This window comes from Lissotriton vulgaris, chromosome 6 (genome assembly GCF_964263255.1).
Source record: "Lissotriton vulgaris chromosome 6, aLisVul1.2, whole genome shotgun sequence".
Taxonomy (NCBI): Eukaryota; Metazoa; Chordata; class Amphibia; order Caudata; family Salamandridae; genus Lissotriton; species Lissotriton vulgaris.
This window is the reverse complement of record NC_141694.1, coordinates 1,894,872,951-1,894,898,234: the sequence shown is the minus strand read 5'-3', so window position 1 is coordinate 1,894,898,234 and position 25,284 is coordinate 1,894,872,951. Positions and strand designations below refer to the sequence as shown.

Sequence of the window (25,284 nt, the reverse complement as noted above, 5' to 3'; positions counted from 1 at the left end):
ATCCAAGTTTTAAGTTGCTTTCTGAATGCTAGGTGGTTCTGAGTAAGGCGAAGGTGAGTGGGAAGAGAGTTCCAAGTTTTAGCTGCCAGGTAGGAGAAGGATCTACCTCCCATGGTGGCTTTGTTGATGCGAGGTACAGTGGCAAGGGCTTGGTTGGAGGATTGTAGCTGACGGGAGGGGGTGTAGAAGGACAGTCGTGTGTTGAGGCATTCGGGTCCGAGTTCGTAAAGTGCCTTGTGTGCGTGAGTTAGGAGGCGGAAAGTAATCCTCTTATTTACGGGGAGCCAGTGGAGGTTTTTCAGGTGACCAGAGATGTGTTCTCTACGCGGGTTGTCTAGTATGAGCCTGGCTGAAGCGTTCTGGATGCGTTGGAGTTTTTTCTGGAGTTTTGCGGTGGTACCGGCGTATAGGGTGTTTCCGTAGTCCAGGCGGCTCGTGACCAGTGCGTGAGTGACCGTTTTTCTAGTTTCGGTGGGGATCCAGCAAAATGTTTTTTTGCGCATGCGAAGAATGTTGAAGCAAGATGATGAAACGGTGTTGACTTGTCTGGTCATCGAGAGTGAGGTTTCCAGGATGACGCCCAGGTTCCGTGCGTGGTCCGTCTGGATGGGTGCTTTTCCAAGGGCCTCTGGCCACCAAGAGTCATCCCAGGCGGAGGGGGAGATTAGCATGCTGATGTGAGGGGAGGAGTGCACCTGTGTCCTGAATGAGGCTGGGTTTTTCCCACACAATGCTGGCTCCGCCCCCTGTGGTGCGTCTAACTACCCTAGCCTCCCCAGTGAATGAAAGGGGTGGTTGGGCCATCAAGGGTGCTCCAAAACCAGCTGCAACTGGTTTCTCCCCCACCCTGCCCCTACAGACAAAGGTTTTCTTAGTGTAAGAAGGGGCTGTGTCCCCTCACATTTTGTTCTGTTAAAGGATCCTGTCTGAGGGGGGCTGTTGCTGTGCTGGGCGCCAGGAGGACCGCCACTTGGACTGTCTCCCTGCCTGGAGACCCAGTGAGCTGGCTCTGGGCCCAGCCTTGTCCCCCTGCCTGCCTAGGAGGACGTTTGCTGGGCTTGTTGGCCCCTAGCGCCTGGAAGCGCTTTTGATTGCCTTTTTAGCGATTGAGAGCGCTTTATTGTGACCCAGCGCTTAAGAGCGCTTTAATTTGCTTACAGCGCTTGAGAGCGCTTTCGTTTTGTCCTAGCGCTTGGGAGCGCTGTTGTTTTCAGCCGGTGCCCACCCGGCGTGTGCCCGCTTGATTGGCCGATTTTGAAGTCCTCTGGCGAGTGCCCACCTCGCCAAGGACCTAGCCGCCATAGCGAGAGCCCACCTCGCTTAATATTTAATTCCTGGAGGGAGCCCACCCCTCGTTTTCCTGCTCGAGAATCGCCGCCTCCCGGCCCGCGACCAGTAAGTCAGGCAGGCCGGGAGTGGTACTGCGGGACACCTCTGTGACGTCATTCCCGGGCCGCGTTCTGATTGGCTGCTGGCCCGGGACCTGACGTGCAACCAGGAAGAGAGAGAGCGGCGCCTGCCTTCCCGGGGCTCCCGGGACCGAGGGAGCCCTGCCGGCTGCTGTGAAGAGGAGGAGACCGGTACCTGAGTCCAGACCCAGGCGAGAGCCTACCCCGCGCTGGGCCACCCCAGAAAGAAGACCGGCGGCAAGAGAACCGGTGAGTGCAGCTCAGAGGGGAAAGGGGGGCCGTCGGGGCACATTGCCGGTGCCCACCCCCCCTCCGGTGTGTAGAGCCTGTTGAGGCTCAGGGGGCATATCTCTGTGTCCGAAGCCCCAGAGTGGGGCTCCTACGTTGCCAGCATTCCCTTGGGGCATTTGCAAAGTTGAGTCCCCCGTGAGGGACTCCACCAAGGCGGCATTTCGTGGTGCGAGCCCAGGGAGGCTCTGGGGCATTTTTGATATCGAGCCCCGAGAGGCTCCAGCCCCCCATTTGGTCACGGAGTCCCCGAGAGGGACTCGAAACGACGCGCACATTTCTCCAGAGTCCCCGGAGGGGGGACTCCACCTACCAGAGGCTTTAAGGGGCATTTCCTTTGGTTCAGAGCCTGCGAGGCTCAGGGGCATTGCTTGGTGTTTTGAGCCCTGAGCGGCTCCACGTGGCCCATTTTGTTACGAGCCCAGCGAGGCTCAGGAGGACAGTGTAATTGTTCAGAGCCTGGGAGGCTCCCACATTGGCCCCATCATTGTCTGCACCAGTTGCCCAGGACTTTGTGGGCAACTGCCACGTTTAGGCCCCTGACTTTGGGACACAGGGCGTCCTAGCCCTAGAGAGGCCAGTTGGCCTAGGGACTGCCACAGGTGGTGGCTTATGGGATTTTTGCGCGATTGTGTTATTGCTACACCTCTGAATGTTTTTATGCATCATGTGTTTTCCTTCCTTACACCGCTGAATGTAGGTTCTGCATCATGTGTTCCTTTCCTACACCTCTGAATGTGTTGTAGATGCATCATGTGCCTTGTCCTTACACCGCTGAATGTAGGTTCTGCATCATGTGTTTCCTCCCCTACACCGCTGAATGTATAGTGATGCATCATGTGTAATGTGCCTATGCCCCTACTTGTATTGTGATACTTAGGTGGTTGTTCTCCTAGTACAGGTGGTGCTAGTGAGGTCCTAGTTCCATGCGTGACCTGTTCCTAAGGTGGTTAGGATTGTGTAGGTGGTACTTACCGGTTACCAGTAGTTACTGGTTGTGTGCTTTATGTTCTATTTTGTGCTACAATGATTTATATTCTATTTTCTAAGTACTAATTCTACCTAGTGCTAAGTTCTAAAAGTGCCTATTCCTGACAGTGGTCCAAGTGGCCCTGTCTTGTACTTATCCCCTGTAAATTCTGCCCGTGCCTGTTGGCACATTGTAAAGTGTGTGTTTTATCTAATGTGTTTTGGTGTACTACAAAGGCTATTTTTATATATAACCTTTTGTGGAGTTCCCTTTGTGGTGGGCCTTGGGTGTTGTTGCTGGGGTGCGTGCGCAAATACTTAACTCATATCGCCTCCAAGTTTAGCCTTGCTGCTCGCGCCACGTTACCTAGAGGGTGAGCAGGGGTTATCTTGGCGTGTAACTCCCTTGCCCTGACTTGGGAGTGGTGGTCTCTGATTGACTTTGGCACAAGCCCTGGCCAGCCAGGGATCCCATTTCTAACAAGAATTGAAACTTTCCTTTGTGTCTACTAGGAAATTTTTCATTCTGGTAAAAACCCCTATATAGAGTCTGTAGTGAGCAAAGCCCTACAGCAGATCTGCTGTCAATAGGGGGTGGCAATTGCAACCCAGCTGTCAAGATGCTGGTGACCACAGGTCAAAGGGCTATGACCTCACTTACCTTGTCAGCATGCATTTCTCCTCACCGCACAGCTCCACCTAATAGTGGTCTTCCCTCCTGTGCCCAGGTTCTGAGTTTGAGGCCCTCCTCCATCCGCAGGCTCCTGTATGTGCCTCATCCCTGGTGGTCCAGTGGTGAGTAATGTCTGCCTGTCTTTCTATTCTCTGTATTTCTTTCTGTTTCCTGTATTTTTTGCATTTCTCTAGTATATTTCTCTTTCTGTGCTATTTCTCCTGCTTTCCTTCCTTTGGGGCTTTGTCCAACTTAGATGATCAAGGCTGACTGTGTAGTGTAGTTCCTATATTCCCAATAGGCTCTGCGCATTGGAATAACATAAACAATAGTGTAGACGAAGGACTGAGGTCGACTAGGTCTCAATTGAATATGTTAGACTTAATTATGAATGCCAGCTAGCTCAGAGGCCACTAGAAACTTTCTCGAATGTACAAGAAGGGGTTTACCTTCCTGAATAGACAAGAAGGGATTAGTTTCTGACAACCGCATAAACATGACAACTTTGCTTCTCCAAGAATGTGGAGGGAATCTCCAGAGTCGCGGAAACAATAGATAGTTATTTTACTCATTCACTCGTGCATGCTTAGTTTCACCAGAAGTGCAGAGAAACAGAGAGACGGGCGTTTTCAATAAAAGGTGTTATTTATTGGACAGTCTTCTTTCTCATGCAAGAGATGTGAATTGCTACGATTGTAATACTGGTCATAAAATAGAGTGCGTTCAGTAAAAAGAGTATTATGAAATAATACTGTAAAAGAATGGTATGGTTTCTAAGCCATACGGTACTTAAAATGGATAAAATACATACAATGATAAATAATGACTAAAAGTACTCAACTGGTGCTTCTAAGATACCCCTACCCCAATGTACCTAACCTAAGCATAGTACGGGGGGAAGAAGTATGGGAGGAGCAGTTTAAATTTAAAATAGTTTCTGCCAAGAATCTAAACCAAGAATTCTCTAAGTGTCTAATCAGCTCCGTACCTTGTTTAGAATGTAGGAGGTCTTGTATCTCTTTCTCAGGACTCGATCTCCCAGGAACCCGCAAGGGTAGCCGGGAAACACTGGAGCTGGATTTCTCGGCAGGAGAAAATACAGCGTCTCTCTCAGTGCGTCAGCAGGGAGGGTCAGCTCTTCCTCGGCACTTGCTACAGCAGGGCGTCGGGCAGTAGTAAGTCGATCTGCTTCAAACCACTGTGTGTTCTGCTAGGGCAGATGCTTGTATATTTATACCTGGTAAGTGCCGAGTTTGATGTAAGGGTGGACATAAGAAGTCAGTAAGAACTCGCAGTTCTTTCAGTACTCCAGTTCTAGGACAAATCAATGCAGAAGCAGGGGGATTTCCCGGGCTGCTGAAGTCTTGGTTTCTCTAAGAACACGTTGTGCTTTCTAGGAGTCTGTGGAAGTAGCCTAGCCGTATTAGGACTGCAATGGCTATGTCTTAATATGGGTATGTTTATTATGCCTGTATACGGGTATGCTTTGTTATAACTATATAAGGGCATAAATCGGAAAGATTAAACTACGGTCCTAGAATGATTCACTACAACTGCAAGCAAATCATGTACCTGCAGAGGAGTCATCAATAAAGGGGACAGTGGTAGAAAATGAATCCCCACTCACAATGTCTAATCCCGCATTGGTGGTATTAACAAACACTGAAGAGCCTAATCCTATGGTCTTGGTAGACATTGAATTTAATCTCATGGGGCAGACTGCTACTGTGCCGGAATTAAAAATGATTTCATGGAATGTAGCCGGTTTGCAGTCAAATACTAATTGGGAATCTTTCTTTTCCTTTTAACCTATCACATTATTGCTTTGCAGGAAACCTGGGATTCAAATGATTCTTACTACTTGGACCGGTATTGCTCCTTTAGTAAAAATGCAGTACCATCGACTATGGGGAGACCTAGAGGGGGACTTCCGTTACTGATTAGTCTCCAGCTATTGTATAAAACAAAGTCGATAGATTCAAGTACACCGAATATTTTAGCAGTCTAATTAACAGGCGAAAATTTACCAAGCCTCCTAGTGGTTCATTTTTATAATTCTTTTACAAGAACTGACGATTTTGAGCATCTAAGATCTCTGGCTACCTTTTTGGATGATTATGAGGCCAAAGATGATGCGCCCTACCTTTTATTAATCCTTGGTGATTTTAATACCCATGTTTGTCCTACCAATTGTTTGCTAGGCCTAGAGGAGGAGTATGGCCGGCAGGGGCTAACTCATTTTGAACACACGAGGTCTGGGGTTTTTCTAAAGAGTTGGGTGCGATGGTGTCGACGGCTCTGTTGAAAATGTGGTAGGGGCCCCGGAGTGGATTGACTTCATTGTCTTCAGTTTGTCCTCGGTGGTGAGGGCTGTCCAGTTGTCGATCGCTGGCTTCAGGGTATCGGGGTGGTTGGTGAGGGTTCAGTGTGTTGGTTGTCCTCGTCGGAGTTGTCGTAGATGCTCTTGATTTTGTGGTGGAAAAAGGTGCTGAGTTTGTTGCAGAGGTCTTGTGAGGGAGGGAAGATTCCATCTTCAATTGCTTTTTTCATTGTTTTTCTGATGAGTTGGTGGGGGGCATTGGTGGCAGCTCTGAAGATGTTGTGGGCGTCTTTGGATTTGGTGTTCCTCCAGGCCATTTCGAGGCGGTGGCAAGTACATCTGGACTCTTGACGTTCGGTGGTGAACCATCTAGTTTTCTTGGCGTGGGTGTTGTTGTTTTTCTTTAGGGGTGGCTATGTTGTTGGCGCTGTCGAAGATCCATCTGTGCAGGGTTTGGGCTGCGTTGTTGGGGTTGTCGTTTTTGCGATGGTTGGGGTAGAGTTGCTGAGTGATGAGGTTAGCTGGTCGTCGGTGATTCTGGTCCAGTTTCTTCGTGGGAGCAGGTGCTGGAGTCTGTGGATGGTGGGTGTTCTGAAGGTGAAGTGGACGCATCAATGGTCAGTCCATGGGAGTTCGGTGGTGTGGCTGAAGGTGATGGAGTTTCCTGTTGTGAAGGGGGGGTCGAGGGTGTGTCCTGCTGAGTGCGTGGGTGCTGTCACGATCTGGCGGAGTCCAATGTTGTGGAAGTTGTCTTGGAGGGATGTGGTGCTCGGGTCCAGTGGTTGTCGAGGTGGAAGTTGAGGTCTCCCAGTAGGGTGTAGTAGGTGGACGGATGACATGCGGGGAGATGAAGTCCGTTATGGAGTTGGCGAAAAGTCTGCTGGGTCCAGGGTATCGGTAGATTAAGGTTCCTTGGAGGTAGGGCTGGCCAGTATCTTGAAGTGAAGGTGTTTCATCAGGTCTATGGGCTCGTCTGGGAGTGTGCTTGCAGGAACATGCAGGCGTGGCACCCTTCAGCTGCCACGCCTGCAAGTTCACCTGCATCCGGACCTGCCCCGCACCAACACCCGCCAAGCCGAACACCAGCAGCAACCATCTCAAGTGCATCCTGCTCAACACCCGCTCCGTCCACAGGCACGCCATCGAACTCTGGAACCTCCTCGACACCACAGCTCCATATGTTGCCTTCCTCACGGAGACCTGGATGAACGACTCCTCAGCACCCGACATCGCCATCGCCATCCCAGAGGGATACAAGATCACCCGAAGAGACCGCGTCAAACATACGGGAGGAGGCATCGCCATCATCCACAGGGACACCATCCACATCACGACCAACACCGACGACACCCTGACTACCGCCGAACACCTGCACTTCCAGATCCGCACCGACCCGAACACCACCCTCAGAGGCACCCTGATCTACCGACCCCCGGGACCACGCACACAATTCAGCGAGGACATCGCCGACTTCGTCAGCCCGCAGGCCCTCCCCTCCGCTGACTACATCCTCCTGGGGGACCTCAACTTCCACCTGGAGAACAACAAAGACCGCAACACCATCACCCGGCTCGACAACCTCGCCAACCTCGGACTCAAGCAGCTGGTGTCCACCCCCACCCACCTCGCCGGACACACACTCGACGCCGTCTTCTCATCCAGCAAAGACATCGCCTTCAGCCACGCCACTACACTCCACTGGATGGACCACAGCTGCGTCCACTTCACCTTCAGAAGAACGACGATCCACCACCACCAGCAACAGGTTGCTCGAAGAAGCTGGATCAAGATCACAGCCGACCAGCTCGCCGCGTTCCTGAGCCAGCACCCTCCCGCCAGCTCTGCGAACCCCAGCCAGGCCGCCGACAACCTCACGAAGTGGATCAGCAACTGCGCAGACGAACTCGCCCCACTGAGGACCCCGCCCAGCAGACCCGGCAGCAAGAAGGCCCCATGGTTCACCGACGAACTCAAGAGCTCCAAGAAGAACTGCCGAGCCCTCGAGAAATCCTGGAGAAGGGAACCAACACCAGACAACATGACCGCCCTCAAGCTTGCCACCCGGAAGCACCACCAACTGATCCGCGCCACCAAGAGAACTGCATTCAAGGACCGGCTGGACAACAACGCACACAACTGCAAGGAACTCTTCAACATCGTGAAAGAGCTCTCCAACCCCAACACCGGAAACAACGACATCACCCCATCGCAACACCTCTGCAATTCCCTCGCCTCCTACTTCCACAACAAGATCGCGGACATTCACAACAGCTTCAGCACTCAACCGACGCACGCCACGACCGAACCACCGCCCCCACCACCACCTTCCGCGCCTGGACTCCGATCAGCACCGAAGACACCGTCCGCACGATGAACTCCATCCACTCCGGATCTCCGACCGACCCCTGCCCTCACCACGTCTTCAACAAGGCCGACGCTGTCATCGCACCTCGCCTGCGGGACATCATCAACACCTCCTTCGACACCGCCACCTTCCCGGAGAGCTGGAAGAATGCCGAACTCAGCGCCCTACTCAAGAAGCCTACAGCGGACCCCACCGAACTCAAGAATTACCGCCCCATCTCGCTCCTCCCGTTCCCAGCCAAAGTCATCGAGAAGACCGCCAACAAGCAGCTGGCTGCCTTCCTCGAGACGAATGGATCCCTCGACCCCTCACAGTCTTGCTTCCGAGCTAACCACAGCACCGAGACCGCCCTCATCGCTGCCACCGATGACATCCGAGCCCTGATGGACAACGGAGAAACAGCGGCCTTGATCCTCCTAGACCTCTCCACGGCATTCGACACTGTTTGCCACCGCACCCTTGTGCAGCGCCTCAGCAACGTCGGGATCCAGGAGAAGGCACTGGAATGGATCATCTCCTTCCTCGACGGAAGAACACAGAGAGTCCGTCTACCACCGTACAAGTCAGAGGCCACCGAAGTCATCTGCGGCGTCCCTCAAGGATCCTCGCTGAGCCCCACCCTCTTCAACGTCTACATGAGCCCCCTCGCAGACATTGCATGCCAGCACAACCTCAACATCATCTCCTACGCCGACGACACCCAGCTGATCCTCTCCCTCACCAACGACCCCGCCACCGCCAGAGCCAACCTTCACGAAGGGATGAAAGAGGTAGCCGAATGGATGAAGAACAGCCGCCTGAAACTGAACTCGGACAAGACGGAAGTCCTCATCCTGGGACCCTCACCCGCCGCTTGGGACGACTCCTGGTGGCCCCCCGCCCTAGGCAGCGCACCCAAACCAACAGACCACGCACGCAACCTAGGCTTCATCCTGGACTCCTCCCTCTCCATGACCAGACAAGTCAACGCCGTCTCCTCGTCGTGCTTCAACATCCTGCGCATACTACGTAAGATCTTCCAGTGGATCCCCACCGAGACCAGGAAGACGGTCACCCAGGCCCTCGTCACCAGCCGACTGGACTACGGCAACGCCCTCTACGCCGGAACCACCGCCAAGCTCCAGAAGAGACTCCAGCGGATCCAGAACGCCTCAGCCAGACTCATCCTCGACATCCCAAGACACAGCCACATCTCCGGACATCTGAAAGACCTGCATTGGCTCCCCGTCAACAAAAGAATCACCTTCCGTCTCCTCACCCACGCACACAAAGCCCTACACGATCAAGGCCCGAGCTACCTCAACAACCGCATCAACTTCTACGCTCCCAAACGTCATCTCCGATCAGCCAGCCACGCCCTCGCCGCCGTCCCCCGCATCCGAAGAACGACAACAGGAGGAAGGTCCTTCTCCTACCTGGCCGTCAAGACCTGGAACTCCCTCCCGACCGACCTGCGCCTGACCCAAGACCACCTCTCCTTCAGGAAGAAGCTCAAGACCTGGCTATTCGAGCAGTAGCAGCACACCCCCCCCCCCCAAGCGCCTTGAGACCCTCCGGGTAAGTAGTGCGCTCTATAAATGTCTGTGATTGATTGATTGATTGATTGCTCAGGCGGAGGGTAGATTTGTGGATGATAGCGATTCCTCCGCCCGGGCCGGTGGAGGGGTCCTTCCTGGGGATCTTGTATCCTTGGGGACTGGCAATGGCGATGTCCGGTCCCGAGGTGGTGTTGGTCCAGGTTTCGGTAAAGAATGTTACGTCCGGGTTGGTGCTGTCGAGGAGGTCCCAGATTTCTGTGACCTGTTTGTGGAGGGATCGGACGTTGAGGAGGATGCATTGCAGGGTCTTTGGTTTGGTTGTGTTCTTGCCGGCGGGTTGCGCTGGGTCCGTGGTCTTAGCGGAGCTGCAGGTGTGCCGGCAGCGGTGACAGCTGAAGGGTCCATGGGTGTCGGCTGGTAATGCTAGCTTGCAGTTGTTTTGCAGGCTGGGTTGGGAGCGTGGAGTGCCGCTGGGTGGTAGCACTTTCGGTGCAGAGATCCAGGGTTCCTGGCGCTGGTCACAGTCGGATCGCGGACGGGTGCAGACGGGCTTGCCTTTGGCGTACTGGCGGCACGGCTGCTGCGAGGACGTGCAGCGGCCTCCATAAAGTAGGGGTCGGTGAGGGCCGGACAGCTGGGAAGCAGGAGCGGGGAGGGGAGCTGGATTGGGATGGTTGCACTGGCCACGGGGGTAGCATGGCGGGGAAAAACAGGCTGAAAAAGGCAAAAGGAAAAAGGCAAAAAGAGAGAGAAAAGTGCCAATAAGGCAGCAATAGTGCAAGAAAGAGTGGAGGCAAGACACAGAAGACACTGAAGGAGAGTGGAAGAGGGAGATTGAGATGAAGGTAAAAAACAAGTGAAAAACAGAGGAAAGAGAGAAGGAGAGTGAAATGGGGAGCTTGAAATGAGTGAAAACGACAGAAAACGCAGGAAAGACCCAGAAGGAGAGTGAAGGGGGGAGATAGAAGTGAAGGAAATAAACAAGTGAAAATGGAAAGAAAAAGCGGAGCGAGAGAATGGAGACAGAGGTCCACTGGACCACCAGGGATGAGGCGGAGGTGAAACCTGCAGGTGGAGGAGGGCCTCGAACACCAATACTTGAGAGTGCAGGGGCTTGGGTGAAGTCCTCACTTAATGGTGGAGCTACGAGGGAGGGAGAGCAATTTCACCGACGTAAATGTGATACCTATTGCATTGCAAAAGCGTGGTTTTTATTGTCCATTATTACTTCCCCTCGAGGTCTGACAGCCGTGTTATCCCACCACCTGTAAGCAGTCAAGCTGACTTTTTGTTGCAACCTCCAGCATGGCTGCCCTCTGTGACCGGCCTCGGCGGCCATATTGTGAGTCGCAAATGGAGCTGAGGGGGAACGTTGAGCGCAGATGACGCTGTCAACTTGCACCGCCACGTCTCTTCTGGGCGGCTGCAATAGTGGAGGGGCTGCCAGAGAGCAGGCTGCTGCTAGAGAGGGGAGGGGATCCCTCACATATGGACTGCAGGATCTCCCCCCACCCAAGACTGTCCCTCCACCGCCATTCACTGCCCCCTCCTGCACCGGGAACCAAGACCAGCAGTTGCTAGTGCAACTTTTCCCAATTTCCCATGTTGCAATTGTTGGATTTTCTTTATATAGCCATTCGACTACCTGGAGGTTCGGTGCATGGTCCAACCTCTTCCCTGACACCATTGCCTTAAAGAATTTCTGCCTGGTGTGCGCTATGAGGGCTTCTTCATCTGATGTACCCCCCTTCCAGGTGTGAATATCTCGCTTTACAGCCTGCTTCACACTAAATTAGAGAGCCTAGCTTTAGTTTAGTAATTTGCCATCTGAGTTTACTCTGGGGATGTTACGTCATAATTTATGTTGCAGAAATATGTTAAGCAGCCTGTTTATAAGGCAGTTAATTCAATACGGTTGCATATGTGTAAAGAGATAACTTTGGAAGTTGGAGGGACGTTAAGCTACCCTTGCATGAAAAGGGCAGTTTTGTCTACATAGCTGTAGGAGACTAGTCTGCCTTATGTGTATTGTTAGAAATGGGGATCTCTAGTTGGCAGCGGCTGGCGCCAAGGTCCAAATAGGGATCCTTCTTCCTAAGTCAGAGTAAGGGGGCTACACCCTTTGATAACCCCTGCTCAACCCTGTGGTAACGTAGCACGAGCAGACAGGCCTATCTCTAAGGCAATGTGTGATGCATTTATGACCATACACAATAAGGCAGGAAGGACGCTACAAACTGACACCACAAGTAGTTATAGAAAAATAATCATCTTTATATAGACTGAACATGAGGCGTAAAAGCGCTCAAGGAGCCACAATGCACGTAATTACAGATTCACTTCAAAAGCAATAAAGGCCCTCAAAAAGCATGCGGAAAGAACTTACTTCGAGGCCAGGGTCCACGCGACCCGGTGATGCACAATTTACCTGAGATTTAAAGCGGCATGGCACGCAGCCTCACAAGGAAGCTGCAGTGATGACAGGCGGACTCGCAGCGGCCACAGCTCCTGGCTCTAGCGTCCACGGCGTGCACTCATGATAATCCGCGGAGGGGCTTAAAGGCGGGCACCCAGCGGCACACAAAGGTGATAACAAGATCCTCGAAGTGGTGACTAGTGTGGGCACCAAGCAGCACATCTCCTCGGCTGCAGTGGCTCACAATAGCGATTGCAATGATTCTCGTAGGACGGCAAATGCGGGCACTCAGCGGCACAGCTCCTCAGCTGTGGCGGCCACAATAGCGATAACGATGACTTTGGTAACACAGGCAAATGCTGGCTCTCAGCGGCAACAGCTTCCTCAGCTGATCAACCCACAATAACGATAGCAATGACTTTGGTAACACAGGCAATTGCGGGCTCTCAGCTGCAACAGCTCCTCAGCTGTGGCGGCCACAATAGCGATAAAGATGACTTTGGTAACACAGGAAAATGCTGGCTCTCAGCGGCAAAAGCTTCCTCAGCTGATCAACCCACAATAACGATAGCAATGACTTTGGTAACACAGGAAATTGCGGGCTCTCAGCAGCAACAGCTCCTCAGCTGCAGCGGCCCACAGAAGCGATAACGATGACTTTGGAAATACAGTCAAATGCGAGCTCACAGAGGCAACAGCTCCTCAGCTGCGGTGGCCCACAATAACGATAACGATGACTTTGGTAACACAGGCAAATGTGGGCTCTCAGCGGCAACAGCTCCTCAGCTGCGGCGGCCCACAATAGCGATAGCGATGATTTTCGTAGTATGGCAAATGCGGGCACGCAAGAGCACAGCCCCTCAGCTGCAGTGGCCCACACTAGCGATGCAATGACTTTCAGCCCACGTTCGCCGCAGTAGAACCCGACGCTTTGAAATTCTCAACAGAGGCCTCACCTGCGAGTAGAATTCCCCTCAAATAGGAATCCGGACGGCTGATGGGTAAAGTCTCATGTACCTGAGTCTTCAGCAGGAGGCAAGCTCAAATCAGGCCCTTGGGTTGTTGCTTCAGCAAGATAGATTAAACTTTCAAAGTCCTTTCCCTCTAGTTACATGGACAGAGGTTCGTCTTGACATGCAGAAGTAACACACCGTGTAGGGGTTTTAGCATAGATCTTTATACCCCGCAAGTCTTTGTTCTAAAAAAGTCACAAATCACTGAACCCAGCCAGGACCAGTTTGGTGTCGTCCTGGAGCCCTTTGTTTACAAGGCTGCATCCTGCCTTTTAGGAAGAGGGGGTCTGCCATCAAACGCACAGTGGGAGGTGGAGCCATCTTTCACCTTGCCAGGCACAACCCTGCTCAGATCAAAGGGTCACCCCTCCACATACTCCAACTGCAGATCTCTCTATTCAATCCAGGTCGGGCTCAGCCTGCCCTGACCCTCCAAAACCAGACAGCCAATACACATAACAGCAGAGCACAAAGGAAGGCTTAGGCAAGAAAATACCCACTTTCTAAAAGTGGTATTTTCAACCACAGAATATAGAAATAATCTTCACTCCCAGATGCACTTTAATATTCTGAGCTCAGGCATACTAAATTCGGCTTTCCTATCAGGTTCCTTGGGTCAATTAAGATTATAGAATGTAATACAGTAAATTTACAATAGGGAGCATTCGTGCTGTGGCACTGAGTGGCAGTGGCACAGCACTCAGAGCATCTAATACCAGCAAACAGAGGAGACAAAAGCAAAAAATGGAAGGGAGACCCACGCCAATGGTGCCAGGTCTAACATGTATAAAGGGCAACTTGCTGTCGACAAAGTAGAAAAGGATAAAGCTAGCTGCACAGTTGAAGAAGTGAGTTTTGTCTACACCTATACAGAAGGACAGCTGGCTACACGCACAAAACCGGCTAAAGAGTTTTAAAACTTCGAGGTGACTGTCACAGTAGATTACATCTTCCTGTCATATGCTTCCGTTTTGCAGACTCTTGTAATCAGTATTTCAGTCGAGTTGGTTCATTTGAAAATACTGTGCCTAGACTGCTCTACAAGGGGTGTGTCTGAGGCTGGCTTGACCATATGTGTGGTCAGTGACTTCTTAGGTGACACGTGTGCCTAAACTGCTCTACAAGGGGTGTATTTGAGGCTGACTTGACCAAGTGTGTGCTGAGTGACTTCTTAGGTGACACGTGTGCCTAGACTGCTCTACGAGGGGTGTGCCTGAGGCTGGCTTGACCACGTGTGTCTGAGTGACTTCTTAGGTGACACGTGTGCCTAGACTGCTCTACGAGGGGTGTGCCTGAGGCTTGCTTGAGCACGTGTGTGCTGAGTGACTTCTTAGATGACACGTGTGCCTAGACTGCTCTACGAGGGGTGTGCCTGAGGCTGGCTTGATCACCTGTGTGCTGAGTGACTTCTTAGGTGACACGTGTGCCTAGACTGCTCTACGAGGGGTGTGCCTGAGGCTGGCTTGACCATATGTGTGCTCAGTGACTTCTTAGGTGACACGTGTGCCTAAACTGCTCTACAAGGGGTGTATTTGAGGCTGACTTGACCAAGTGTGTGCTGAGTGACTTCTTAGGTGACACGTGTGCCTAGACTGCTCTACGAGGGGTGTGCCTGAGGCTGGCTTGACCACGTGTGTCTGAGTGACTTCTTAGGTGACACGTGTGCCTAGACTGCTCTACGAGGGGTGTGCCTGAGGCTGGCTTGACCACGTGTGTGCTGAGTGACTTCTTAGATGACACATGAGCCTAGACTGCTCTACGAGGGGTGTGCTTGAGGCTGGCTTGATCACCTGTGTGCTGAGTGACTTCTTAGGTGACACGTGTGCCTAGACTGCTCTACGAGGGGTGTGCCTGAGGCTGGCTTGACCACGTGTGTGCTGAGTGACTTCTTAGGTGACACGTGTGCCTAGACTGCTCTACGAGGGGTGTGCCTGAGACTGGCTTGACCACGTGTGTGCTGAGTGACTTCTTAGGTGACACGTGTGCCTAGACTGCTCTACAAGGGGTGTATTTGAGGCTGACTTGACCAAGTGTGTGCTGAGTGACTTCTTAGGTGACACGTGTGCCTAGACTGCTCTACAAGGGGTGTGCCTGAGGCTGGCTTGACCACATGTGTGCTGAGTGACTTCTTAGGTGACACGTGTGCCTAGACTGCTCTACGAGGGGTGTGCCTGAGGCTGGCTTGATCACGTGTGTGCTGAGTGACTTCTTAGGTGACACGTGTGCCTAGACTGCTCTACGAGGGGTGTGCCTGAGGCTGGCTTGACCACGTGTGTGCTGAGTGACTTCTTAGGTGACACGTGTGCCTAGACTGCTCTACGAGGGGTGTGCCTGAGGCTGGCTTGACCACATGTGTCTGAGTGACTTCTTAGGTGACACGTGTGCCTAGACTGCTCTACGTGGGGTGTGACTGAGGCTGGCTTGACCACGTGTGTGCTGAGTGACTTCTTAGGTGACACGTGTGCCTAGACTGCTCTACGAGGGGTGTGCCTGAGGCTGGCTTGACCACGTGTGTGCTGAGTGACTTCTTAGGTGACACATGTGCCTAGACTGCTCTACGAGGGGTGTGCCTGAGGCTGGCTTGACCACGTGTGTGCTGGGTGACTTTTTAGGTGACACGTGTGCCTAGACTGCTCTACAAGGGGTGTATTTGAGGCTGACTTGACCAAGTGTGTGCTGAGTGACTTGTTAGGTGACACGTGTGCCTAGACTGCTCTACAAGGGGTGTGACTGAGGCTGGCTTGACCACGTGTGTGCTGAGTGACTTCTTAGGTGACACGTGTGCCTAGACTGCTCTATGAGGGGTGTGCCTGAGGCTGGCTTGACCACGTGTGTGCTGAGTGACTTCTTAGGTGACACATGTGCCTAGACTGCTCTACGAGGGGTGTGACTGAGGCTGGCTTGACCACGTGTGTGCTGAGTGACTTCTTAGGTGACACGTGTGCCTAGACTGCTCTACGAGGGGTGTTCCTGAGGCTGGCTTGACCACGTGTGTGCTGAGTGACTTCTTAGGTGACACGTGTGCCTAGACTGCTCTACGAGGGGTGTGACTGAGGCTGGCTTGACCACGTGTGTGCTGAGTGACTTCTTAGGTGACACGTGTGCCTAGACTGCTCTATGAGGGGTGTGCCTGAGGCTGGCTTGACCACGTGTGTGCTGAGTGACTTCTTAGGTGACACGTGTGCCTAGACTGCTCTACGAGGGGTGTGCCTGAGGCTGGCTTGACCACGTGTGTCTGAGTGACTTCTTAGGTGACACGTGTGCCTAGACTGCTCTACGAGGGGTGTGCCTGAGGCTGGCTTGACCACGTGTGTGCTGAGTGACTTCTTAGGTGACACGTGTGCCTAGACTGCTCTACGAGGGGTGTGCCTGAGGCTGGCTTGACCACGTGTGTCTGAGTGACTTCTTAGGTGACACGTGTGCCTAGACTGCTCAACAAGAGGTGTGCCTGAGGCTGGCTTGACCACGTGTGGGCTGAGTGACTTCGTGGGTGACATGTGATCCTAGACCACTCTAGTTGTGCATGTATTAGTTAAATTGCAGTGGCAATCAGCATCCCTGGGGACACTGACTCGTCTGCTTTCTCTGCCAGAGGAGCCGCTCTGTAACTATGTATTCCAGCCCCTCCAGTTATTATTCACATCTCAATTGAATTGAACCCCCGTCTCTTGAACTTGTCGCCAACAGTTAGCATTACATTTCTTCCTTTGTTTGATGCTAGCTGCCGTTTGAGACCTATTGTGCCCTCAGTCACTGGCGGCCCCGCTAAAGAGACCTTTGCCCCTGCTTCTAAAGCCCAGTTGGCTCAAGTGAGGTTAACTCTTGGTCCAGCTCCCGGAGAGCTCAGGCTGTGAGACCGTCACCCAGGGATGGAGATGCCATGCCTTACTGACGTGACGTCATCTGTCAGGGCCACTTGTCCGTTCTGGGACACACAGCACCAATAGTTAATGCTTTCCTTGGCTGAAACAGTGCAGCAGCTTTTGAGCGCCACCTAAAAGTGGTGCCAGATGAATGCACAATTAACACAAAAGATCAGAAAATTCCCTTTTTCAGTTATGGGGTATGCTTGAGAAGACAAATACTGCTTTCTCTCCACTTATGAAAAATGCTTCCCCATTCCTCCCCTTCCTCCAGATGGACCCTTTGCAGTGGGGGTGTTTGGATTTGATTCTTGTTTATTGTGACCTGTGCTGGAGGATAATGACCCTGTGTGGCCCTCAGAGTGAATGCATGCTGGTTCAAACACGAGGTATAAAGACCTGTGACTGTGTGTCCTCAGAGTGACCGTGTGTCCTCAGAGTGACTGTGTTTTCTCAGAGTGACTGTGTGTCCTCAGAGTGACTGTGTGTCCTCAGAGTGACTGTGTGTCCTCAGAGTGACCGTGTGTCCTCAGAGTGACTGTGTGTCCTCAGAGTGACCGTGTGTCCTCAGAGTGACTGTGTGTCCTCAGAGTGACTGTGTGTCCTCAGAGTGACCGTGTGTCCTCAGAGTGACTGTGTGTCCTCAGAGTGACCGTGTGTCCTCAGAGTGACTGTGTGTCCTCAGAGTGACCGTGTGTCCTCAGAGTGACTGTGTGTCCTCAGAGTGACTGTGTGTCCTCAGAGTGACCGTGTGTCCTCAGAGTGACTGTGTGTCCTCAGAGTGACCGTGTGTCCTCAGAGTGACTGTGTGTCCTCAGAGTGAATGCATGCGGGTTCAATAGCGAGGTATAAAGACCTGTGACTGTGTGTCCTCAGAGTGACTGTGTGTCCTCAGAGTGACTGTGTGTCCTCAGAGTGACCGTGTGTCCTCAGAGTGACTGTGTGTCCTCAGAGTGACTGTGTGTCCTCAGAGTGACTGTGTGTCCTCAGAGTGACTGTGTGTCCTCAGAGTGACTGTGTGTCCTCAGAGTGACCGTGTGTCCTCAGAGTGACTGTGTGTCCTCAGAGTGACCGTGTGTCCTCAGAGTGACTGTGTGTCCTCAGAGTGAATGCATGCGGGTTCAATAGCGAGGTATAAAGACCTGTGACTGTGTGTCCTCAGAGTGACTGTGTGTCCTCAGAGTGACTGTGTGTCCTCAGAGTGACCGTGTGTCCTCAGAGTGACTGTGTGTCCTCAGAGTGACTGTGTGTCCTCAGAGTGACTGTGTGTCCTCAGAGTGACTGTGTGTCCTCAGAGTGAATGCATGCGGGTTCAATAGCGAGGTATAGAGAGATGTTTGACAGACTCTGCATTCATCTAGTGCAGGAAGCACATGCTGATACAATGCCAAGATTGTGGCCAGTTTCCTGGCTTTATTTATGTGTTGGCTGCTACACCTTCTAACAAATGTGTTTGATGCTCTCCTTCAAACTTGCATATAGGACCTCAAAAGAGTACGAGGTATAATATTAAACTGTTCCGTTCTTGGACAGTGCAATAAAAAGTAGCATTTCCTGTGTTTTGGAGAATGAAATGCATAAGGAGCACAACAGTAAACACGTTCCTTTATCCTGCTAGGCCACTAACCATTTAAACAAGCATTTGCAATGCAATAGGTCTCACATATGCAAGAGTTTAAGCTATTAGTATTGTAAATGACAATGCCCTTTATTTATGTTTTAAAACCCAAATCAATAAATAAAAGCCATTGGCATTCACAATGCCAATAGCTCAAACTCGCGTAAATGCGAGACCTGTTGCATTGCAAATGCTTGTTCCCTTTGGCTCTAGTGTTTCCCTCTGCTTGAAGGCCCAGAGTGTTTTTCATCCCGCCTGTAGAGCAATGAAAATGCTGCTCTGTTTCTTTCTGGGGTAAATCTATTTTTGAACACACCTAAAATACTCATTTTCGTTTGATGCCAAGGGGTGTATTTTCAAGGCGCTTTGTAACAACATTCAGGCCGGACCTGAATGAATAAAGTATTTAAAAAGGACCTTGCCTTTCTAACACAGAAACTCAAGTGATGCTCCTGTTCATGTTTACTGAACCCATCACATCCCGACCTGCTGATCTTCCCAGAAGCCTCCTCATGATTGCCAGCACTAGGGCTCTGTCTCATTGGGCACCAAAGGCTTAGGGGGGCATATTATCATGCCCTTTATTGCCGCGTTAGCAGCACTTTTTTGCCCTGTAATACGGCGATATTTTCATCACACTATTAACAAGCTGCACCTAACGGGCCTTAGCGTGAGTTGTTTAGCAATAGTGGCCGTTTTTTTTTATCTCTAAGCATGTCAGCGATATATATCGCTAATGACATGCAAAGTAAGCGTTCCTGAATAAAACTCCATTGAAACAGTCACAAACACAACTTCCGCCTATTATCAATGCCTGCGACGCAATAAGAAAATGTGCGCTAACTGTGCTTATCGCTGGAATTTAACGCCTTGAGTAAACTTGCCTTAACCATCTTGTCAATGGGGGGGTGGATTGTTCGGTTAAGTACACACTTGCCTATTACCAAGATTTTTATTTGCACTGTGAATTTAGAGCTTGAATACTCACGCTTTTGGTGGTTTTACTCGCTATCGCTGAATTTCCTATCGCCTTTGCGATACACGTTGATAATACTGCGCACTCACGGCAAGGAAATCCAGCAATAGCCGGCGATAAAAAAACAGCGCTAAGATCGCTTTGCGATAAACATCGCAGATCCTTGACAATATGCCCCAGAATGCGCTTCTTCCTACTCTGCACCACTTGTGGAACTGGCCGTATAGGGAGTCACTTGAAACCTGGAATGTTAAACTCCGACCTATGATGAAATAATTAGGATTGTTAAACTTTGACCTGGGAGTTTTCTGCCTGTTATTTTCTGTCTGCTCAGCCTTTGCCAGTGCCAGGAGTTCCTTTGGGCAGCAGTTTGCACTTCGTAAATTTCTAAAGACTGATCATTCTGCAAGTTGCTTTGGTGATGTTTATGATTTTGAATGTGTGTCCATGAGATATTTACCATGATATGATTCTCAGATTTCAGGCGGATAAACATGGAGCATATTTTTGAGCAATCCAGGCTGATAGACAGGAATGCCCGGGTGGGTGAAACGGTCCCACTACAGAAAAAGTACACCAAGCTGCTGATTGTCCAGCAGCACCCTAATGAGAAGGAGCGTCAGCACGAGATCATGTCCTATGGATGGAAGCACACTGAGATAATGGACAGACTGGTCCATTCCAAGCTCTACTTTCATTTAGATTCTCTCTTCGACTCCATGAAGGATGGGCACAGACCCAGGACCATAGTGCTGCAGGGGCCAGCGGGCATCGGGAAGACCATGACAGCCCAAAAAATCATGTTGGACTGGACTTTAGGAAAGCTCTATCGGGAACTGTTTGATTACGTGTTCTACCTCAGCTGCAGAGAAATCAACAGAGTCAGAAGCGACAACAGTGTCTTTGATTTGATTTCAGCCAGCTATCAAGACAAGACGAAACCAAGGAGCGCGCTGCTGGCGGATCCCAGCAAGATACTGCTCATCCTTGATGGCTTTGATGAGCTGAAGTTCTCTCTTGACTTGAAGGAGGACCAGCTCTGCAGGGATCCGCGTCAGAGGAATCCTGTGGAAGTCACCCTGAGTAACCTGTTGAGAAGAAATATCCTGCCGGGGTGCACCTTGATCATCACCACACGTCCGACTGCTCTGGAACGGCTCAGGCAGTGCATCAAGGCTGATCTTTGTGCTGAGATAATAGGATTTACAGAAGAGGACAGGAAGTCGTACTTCAGTAGTTTCTTTGGCAATGATGAACAGGCATCCCGAGCCCTTGCCGTGGTTAAAGACAATGACACCCTGTACACCATGTGCTTCCTCCCCATCGTCTGCTCGATCGTGTGCACTGTCATGAAGCAACAGATGGAGAGAGGCCAAGACATTACGAATTCTTCAAAGACCACAACAGAGGTCTACTTGTACTTCTTGTCCACTTTTTTGAGTAACCACTGTGGGGCTTCCACAGAGACCAGGCAAAGGAGCCTGAAGAAGCTCTGCTCCCTGGCACTCAATGGCATCTTTGAGCAGAAAATCCTCTTCTACGAGGAGGAACTTAAGCAGTTCGGCCTCGAAGTGTCGGACATCCAGTCGCTGTTTCTCAATCAAATCATCTTCCATCGAGACATTGAAGTCTACTCAGCCTACAGCTTCATCCACCTCAGCTTTCAGGAGTTTTTTGCAGCTCTGTTCTACATCCTTCACATATATGAGGGATCACCAAACCCCCAGAGAGATTTAAAGCATTTATTGAAAGAATATAGTCAGCAGACAAAAGGCCATTTCATGCTAACAGTGCGATTCTTATTTGGCCTGATCAACAAGGACCAATTGCACCATGTGGAGAAAATCCTGGGCTGTAAAATATCTCTCAGCGCCAGAGCTGACCTGATAGCGTGGCTTCAGGAACCAAAACAGGAAAGCCTGCTAATGGATGTTTTCCACTGCTTGCATGAGGCTCAAGATGGAGATATGATTTCCACAACCATGAACAATATTCAGAGCATTCAAATAAATAAGTCAGATTATAGTATAGTGAATTTGAAAGCGATTTCATTCGGCTTAATGCATTGCCAAGGAGGCAAGACTCTCAACCTGCGGCATGTACACTTCGGACCAAAAGCTCAGGAAATCATGAGCCCTGGGGTGATAAATTGCTCTACTCTCAGGTATGTGCCTTTGTATGTTAACCATAAATGTTGTATATTTAAGTATGTGGCTCTGTGTGGTAAATGTAAAGTTCCATCTATGTAATATTTGTATAACCCATTCCTAGCCAGAGGCAGTGGTGCGCGGTACAGAGTCAAAGACAGAGATACAGTCAGCATGTGATTGGAAAGGAGCTGGATCCTTGTTATGACATCATGATGTAATGTGCTTTAAAGAGGTTTAAATATTTGATCATGATATATGACTTTATGAGCTTTTTATTGAGGTGAGCGCCTCTCTGTGTTAAACCTACAGACTCTGCTTTCAGGTTTGTGTCTCTTTGTGTTAAACCTCAGACTCTACATTCAGGTTTCTGCCTCTTTGTGTTAAAGCTACAGACTCTACATTCAGGTGTCTGCCTCTTTGTACTAAACCTACAGACTCTACATTCAGGTTTGTGTCTCTTTGTGTTAAACCTACAAACTCTACACTCAGGTGTCTGCCTCTTTGTACTAAACCTACAGACTCTACATTCAGGTTTGCACCTCTTTGTGTTAAACCTACAGACTCTACATTCAGATTTGTGCCTCTTTGTGTTAAACCCACAGACTCTACATTCAGGTTTCTGCCTCTTTGTGTTAAACCCACAGACTCTACATTCAGGTTTGTGCCTCTTTGTGTTAAACCTACAGACTCTACATTCAGGTTTCTGCCTCTTTGTGTTAAACCTACAGACTCTACATTCAGGTTTGTGTCTTTTTGTGTTAAGCCTACAAACTCTACATTCAGGTGTCTGCCTCTTTGTACTAAACCCACAGACTCTACATTCAGGTTTGTGTCTCTTTGCGTTAAACCTACAGACTCTACATTCAGATTTGTGTCTCTTTCTGTTAAACGTGAGACTCTACATTCAGGTTTGGGCCTCTTTGTGTTAAACCTCAGACTCTAGATCCAGGTTTCTGCCTCTTTGTGTTAAACCTACAGACTCTACATTCAGATTTGTGCATCTTTGTGTTAAACCTACAAACTCTACATTCAGGTTTGTGTCTCTGTGTGTTAAACCTACAGACTCTACATTCAGATTTGTGCATCTTTGTGTTAAACCTACAAACTCTACATTCAGGTTTGTGCCTCTTTGTACTAAACCTACAGACTCTACATTCAGATTTGTGCATCTTTATGTTAAACCTACATACTCTACATTCAGGTTTGTGTCTCTTTGTGTTAAACGTGAGACTCTACATTCAGGTTTGTGCCTCTTTGTGTTAAACCTACAAACTCTACATTCAGGTTTGTGCCTCTTTGTACTAAACCTACAGACTCTACATTCAGATTTGTGCATCTTTATGTTAAACCTACATACTCTACATTCAGGTTTGTGTCTCTTTGTGTTAAACGTGAGACTCTACATTCAGGTTTGTGCCTCTTTGTGTTAAACCTACAGACTCTACATTCAGATTTGTGCATCTTTATGTTAAACCTACAAACTCTACATTCAGGTTTGTGCCTCTTTGTACTAAACCTACAGACTCTACATTCAGATTTGTGCATCTTTATGTTAAACCTACATACTCTACATTCAGGTTTGTGTCTCTTTGTGTTAAACGTGAGACTCTACATTCAGGTTTGTGCCTCTTTGTGTTAAACCTCAGACTCTACATTCAGGTTTGGGCCTCTTTGTGTTAAACCCCAGACTCTACATTCAGGTTTGTGCCTCTGTGTTAAACGTACAGACTCTATATTGATGTTTGTGCCTCTTTGTGTTAAACCCCAGACTCTACATTCAGGTTTGTGCCTCTTTGTGTTAAACCTACAGACTCTACATTCAGATTTGGGCCTCTTTGTGTTAAACCTACAGACTCTACAATCAGGTTTGTGCCTCTGTGTTAAACTTACAGACTCTATATTGATGTTTGTGCCTCTTTGTGTTAAACCCCAGACTCTACATTCAGGTTTGGGCCTCTTTGTGTTAAATCTACAGACTCTACATTCAGGTTTGGGCCTCTTTGTGTTAAACGTACAGACTCTACATTTAGGTTTGGGTCTCTTTGTGTTAAGCCTACAGACTCTATATTCAGGTTTGTTTCTCTTTGTGATAAACCTCAGACTCTATATTCAGAGTTGGGCCTCTTTGTGTTAAACCTACAGACCCTACATTCATGTTTTGCCCTCTTTGTGTTAAACTTACAGACTCTACATTTAGGTTTGGGCCTCCTTGTGTTAAACCTACAGACCCTTGGTACAAAAGGGGGTGGTGATGGACGGAGCATCTGAACCAATCAAACACTCACACCCAGCCAAATGATCTGGGTTTAATCCATCACCGTTTTTTAGCCCACTCTGCCACCCCAGTTCAGACATGGCCATATGCAAATCAGTCTGACCCTGTGCCTCATGGGAACACTCCAGCCCGAACTGCCAAGCCATGCCTTCCCTGGACCGGAAACAAGCTTCCGAGGACTGGTTTCTGGCATTTCAGCCGTCTTCAGCCCGGCTTGCTTGAATCCAGTGGCAAAGTGAGCAAGGGACTCACATCTGAGCATACCCTGCCAACCTATGGCGAACAAAGTGGTACAAAAGGGGGTGGTGATGGAGGGAGCAGCTGAACCAATCAAACACTCTCCCAGTCAAATGATCTGGGTTTAATCCATCACAGTTTTTTAGCCCACTCTGCCACCCCAGTTCAGACATGGCCATATGCAAATCAGTCTGACCCTGTGCCTCATGGGAACAGTCCAGCCGGAACTGCCAAGTCATGCCTTCCCTGGACCGGAAACAAGCTTCCAAGGACCGCTTTCTGGCATTTCAGCCGTCTTCAGCCGGCTTGCTTGAATCCAGTGGCAAAGTGAGCAAGGGACTCACGTCTGAGCATACCCTGCCAATTTATGGCGAACAAAGTGGTACAAAAGGGGGTGGTGATGGACGGAGCATCTGAACCAATCAAACACTCACACCCAGTCAAAAGATCTGGGTTTGATCCATCACCGTTCTTTAGCCCACTCTGCCACCCCAGTTCAGACATGGCTATATCCAAATCAGTCTGACCCTGTGCCTCATGGGAACAGTCAAGCCCGAACTGCCAAGCCATGCCTTCCCTGGACTGGAAACAAGCTTCCGAGGACTGTTTTCTGGCATTCCAGCCGTCTTCAGCCCGGCTTGCTTGAATCCAGTGGCAAAGTGAGCAAGGGACTCACGTCTGAGCATACCCTGCCACACTTATGGCGGCCAAAGCGGTACTAAAGGGGGTGGTGAAGAACGGAGCATCTGAACCAATCAAACACTCACACCCAGTCAAAAGATCTGGGTTTGATCCATCACCATTCTTTAGCCCACTCTGCCACCCCAGTTCAGACATGGCTATATGCAAATCAGTCTGACCCTGTGCCTCATGGGAACAGTCCAGCCCGAACTGCGAAGCCATGCCTTCCCTGGGCCGGAAACAAGCTTCCGAGGACCAGTTTCTGGCATTTCAGCCGTCTTCAGCCCAGCTTGCTTGAATCCAGTGGTAAAGAGAGCAAGGTACTCACGTCTGAGCATACCCTGCCAACTTATGGCGAACAAAGTGGTACGGGTATACTCAGAAGTGAGTCCCGTGCTCTACATGCCACTGGAATCAAGCTATCCAGGCTGATGAGGGCTGAAAGCCCGAAACCGGTCCTTGGATGCTTGTTTCCAGTCCAGGGAGGACTTGG

At 50.3% G+C, this 25,284-nt stretch overlaps 1 protein-coding gene across 1 annotated transcript in view; it reads left to right on the top strand.

The window, feature by feature from the left end:
• The window catches only part of LOC147709813 (NACHT, LRR and PYD domains-containing protein 3-like), a 453,703-nt gene that overhangs the window by 175,815 nt on the left and 252,604 nt on the right, over positions 1-25,284 (top strand). The window contains exon 5 of the mRNA XM_086926111.1: positions 19,926-21,612. Within this exon, the coding sequence (XP_086782237.1) occupies positions 19,926-21,612 (1,687 nt within the window). The remainder of the gene's footprint in view (positions 1-19,925; positions 21,613-25,284) is intronic.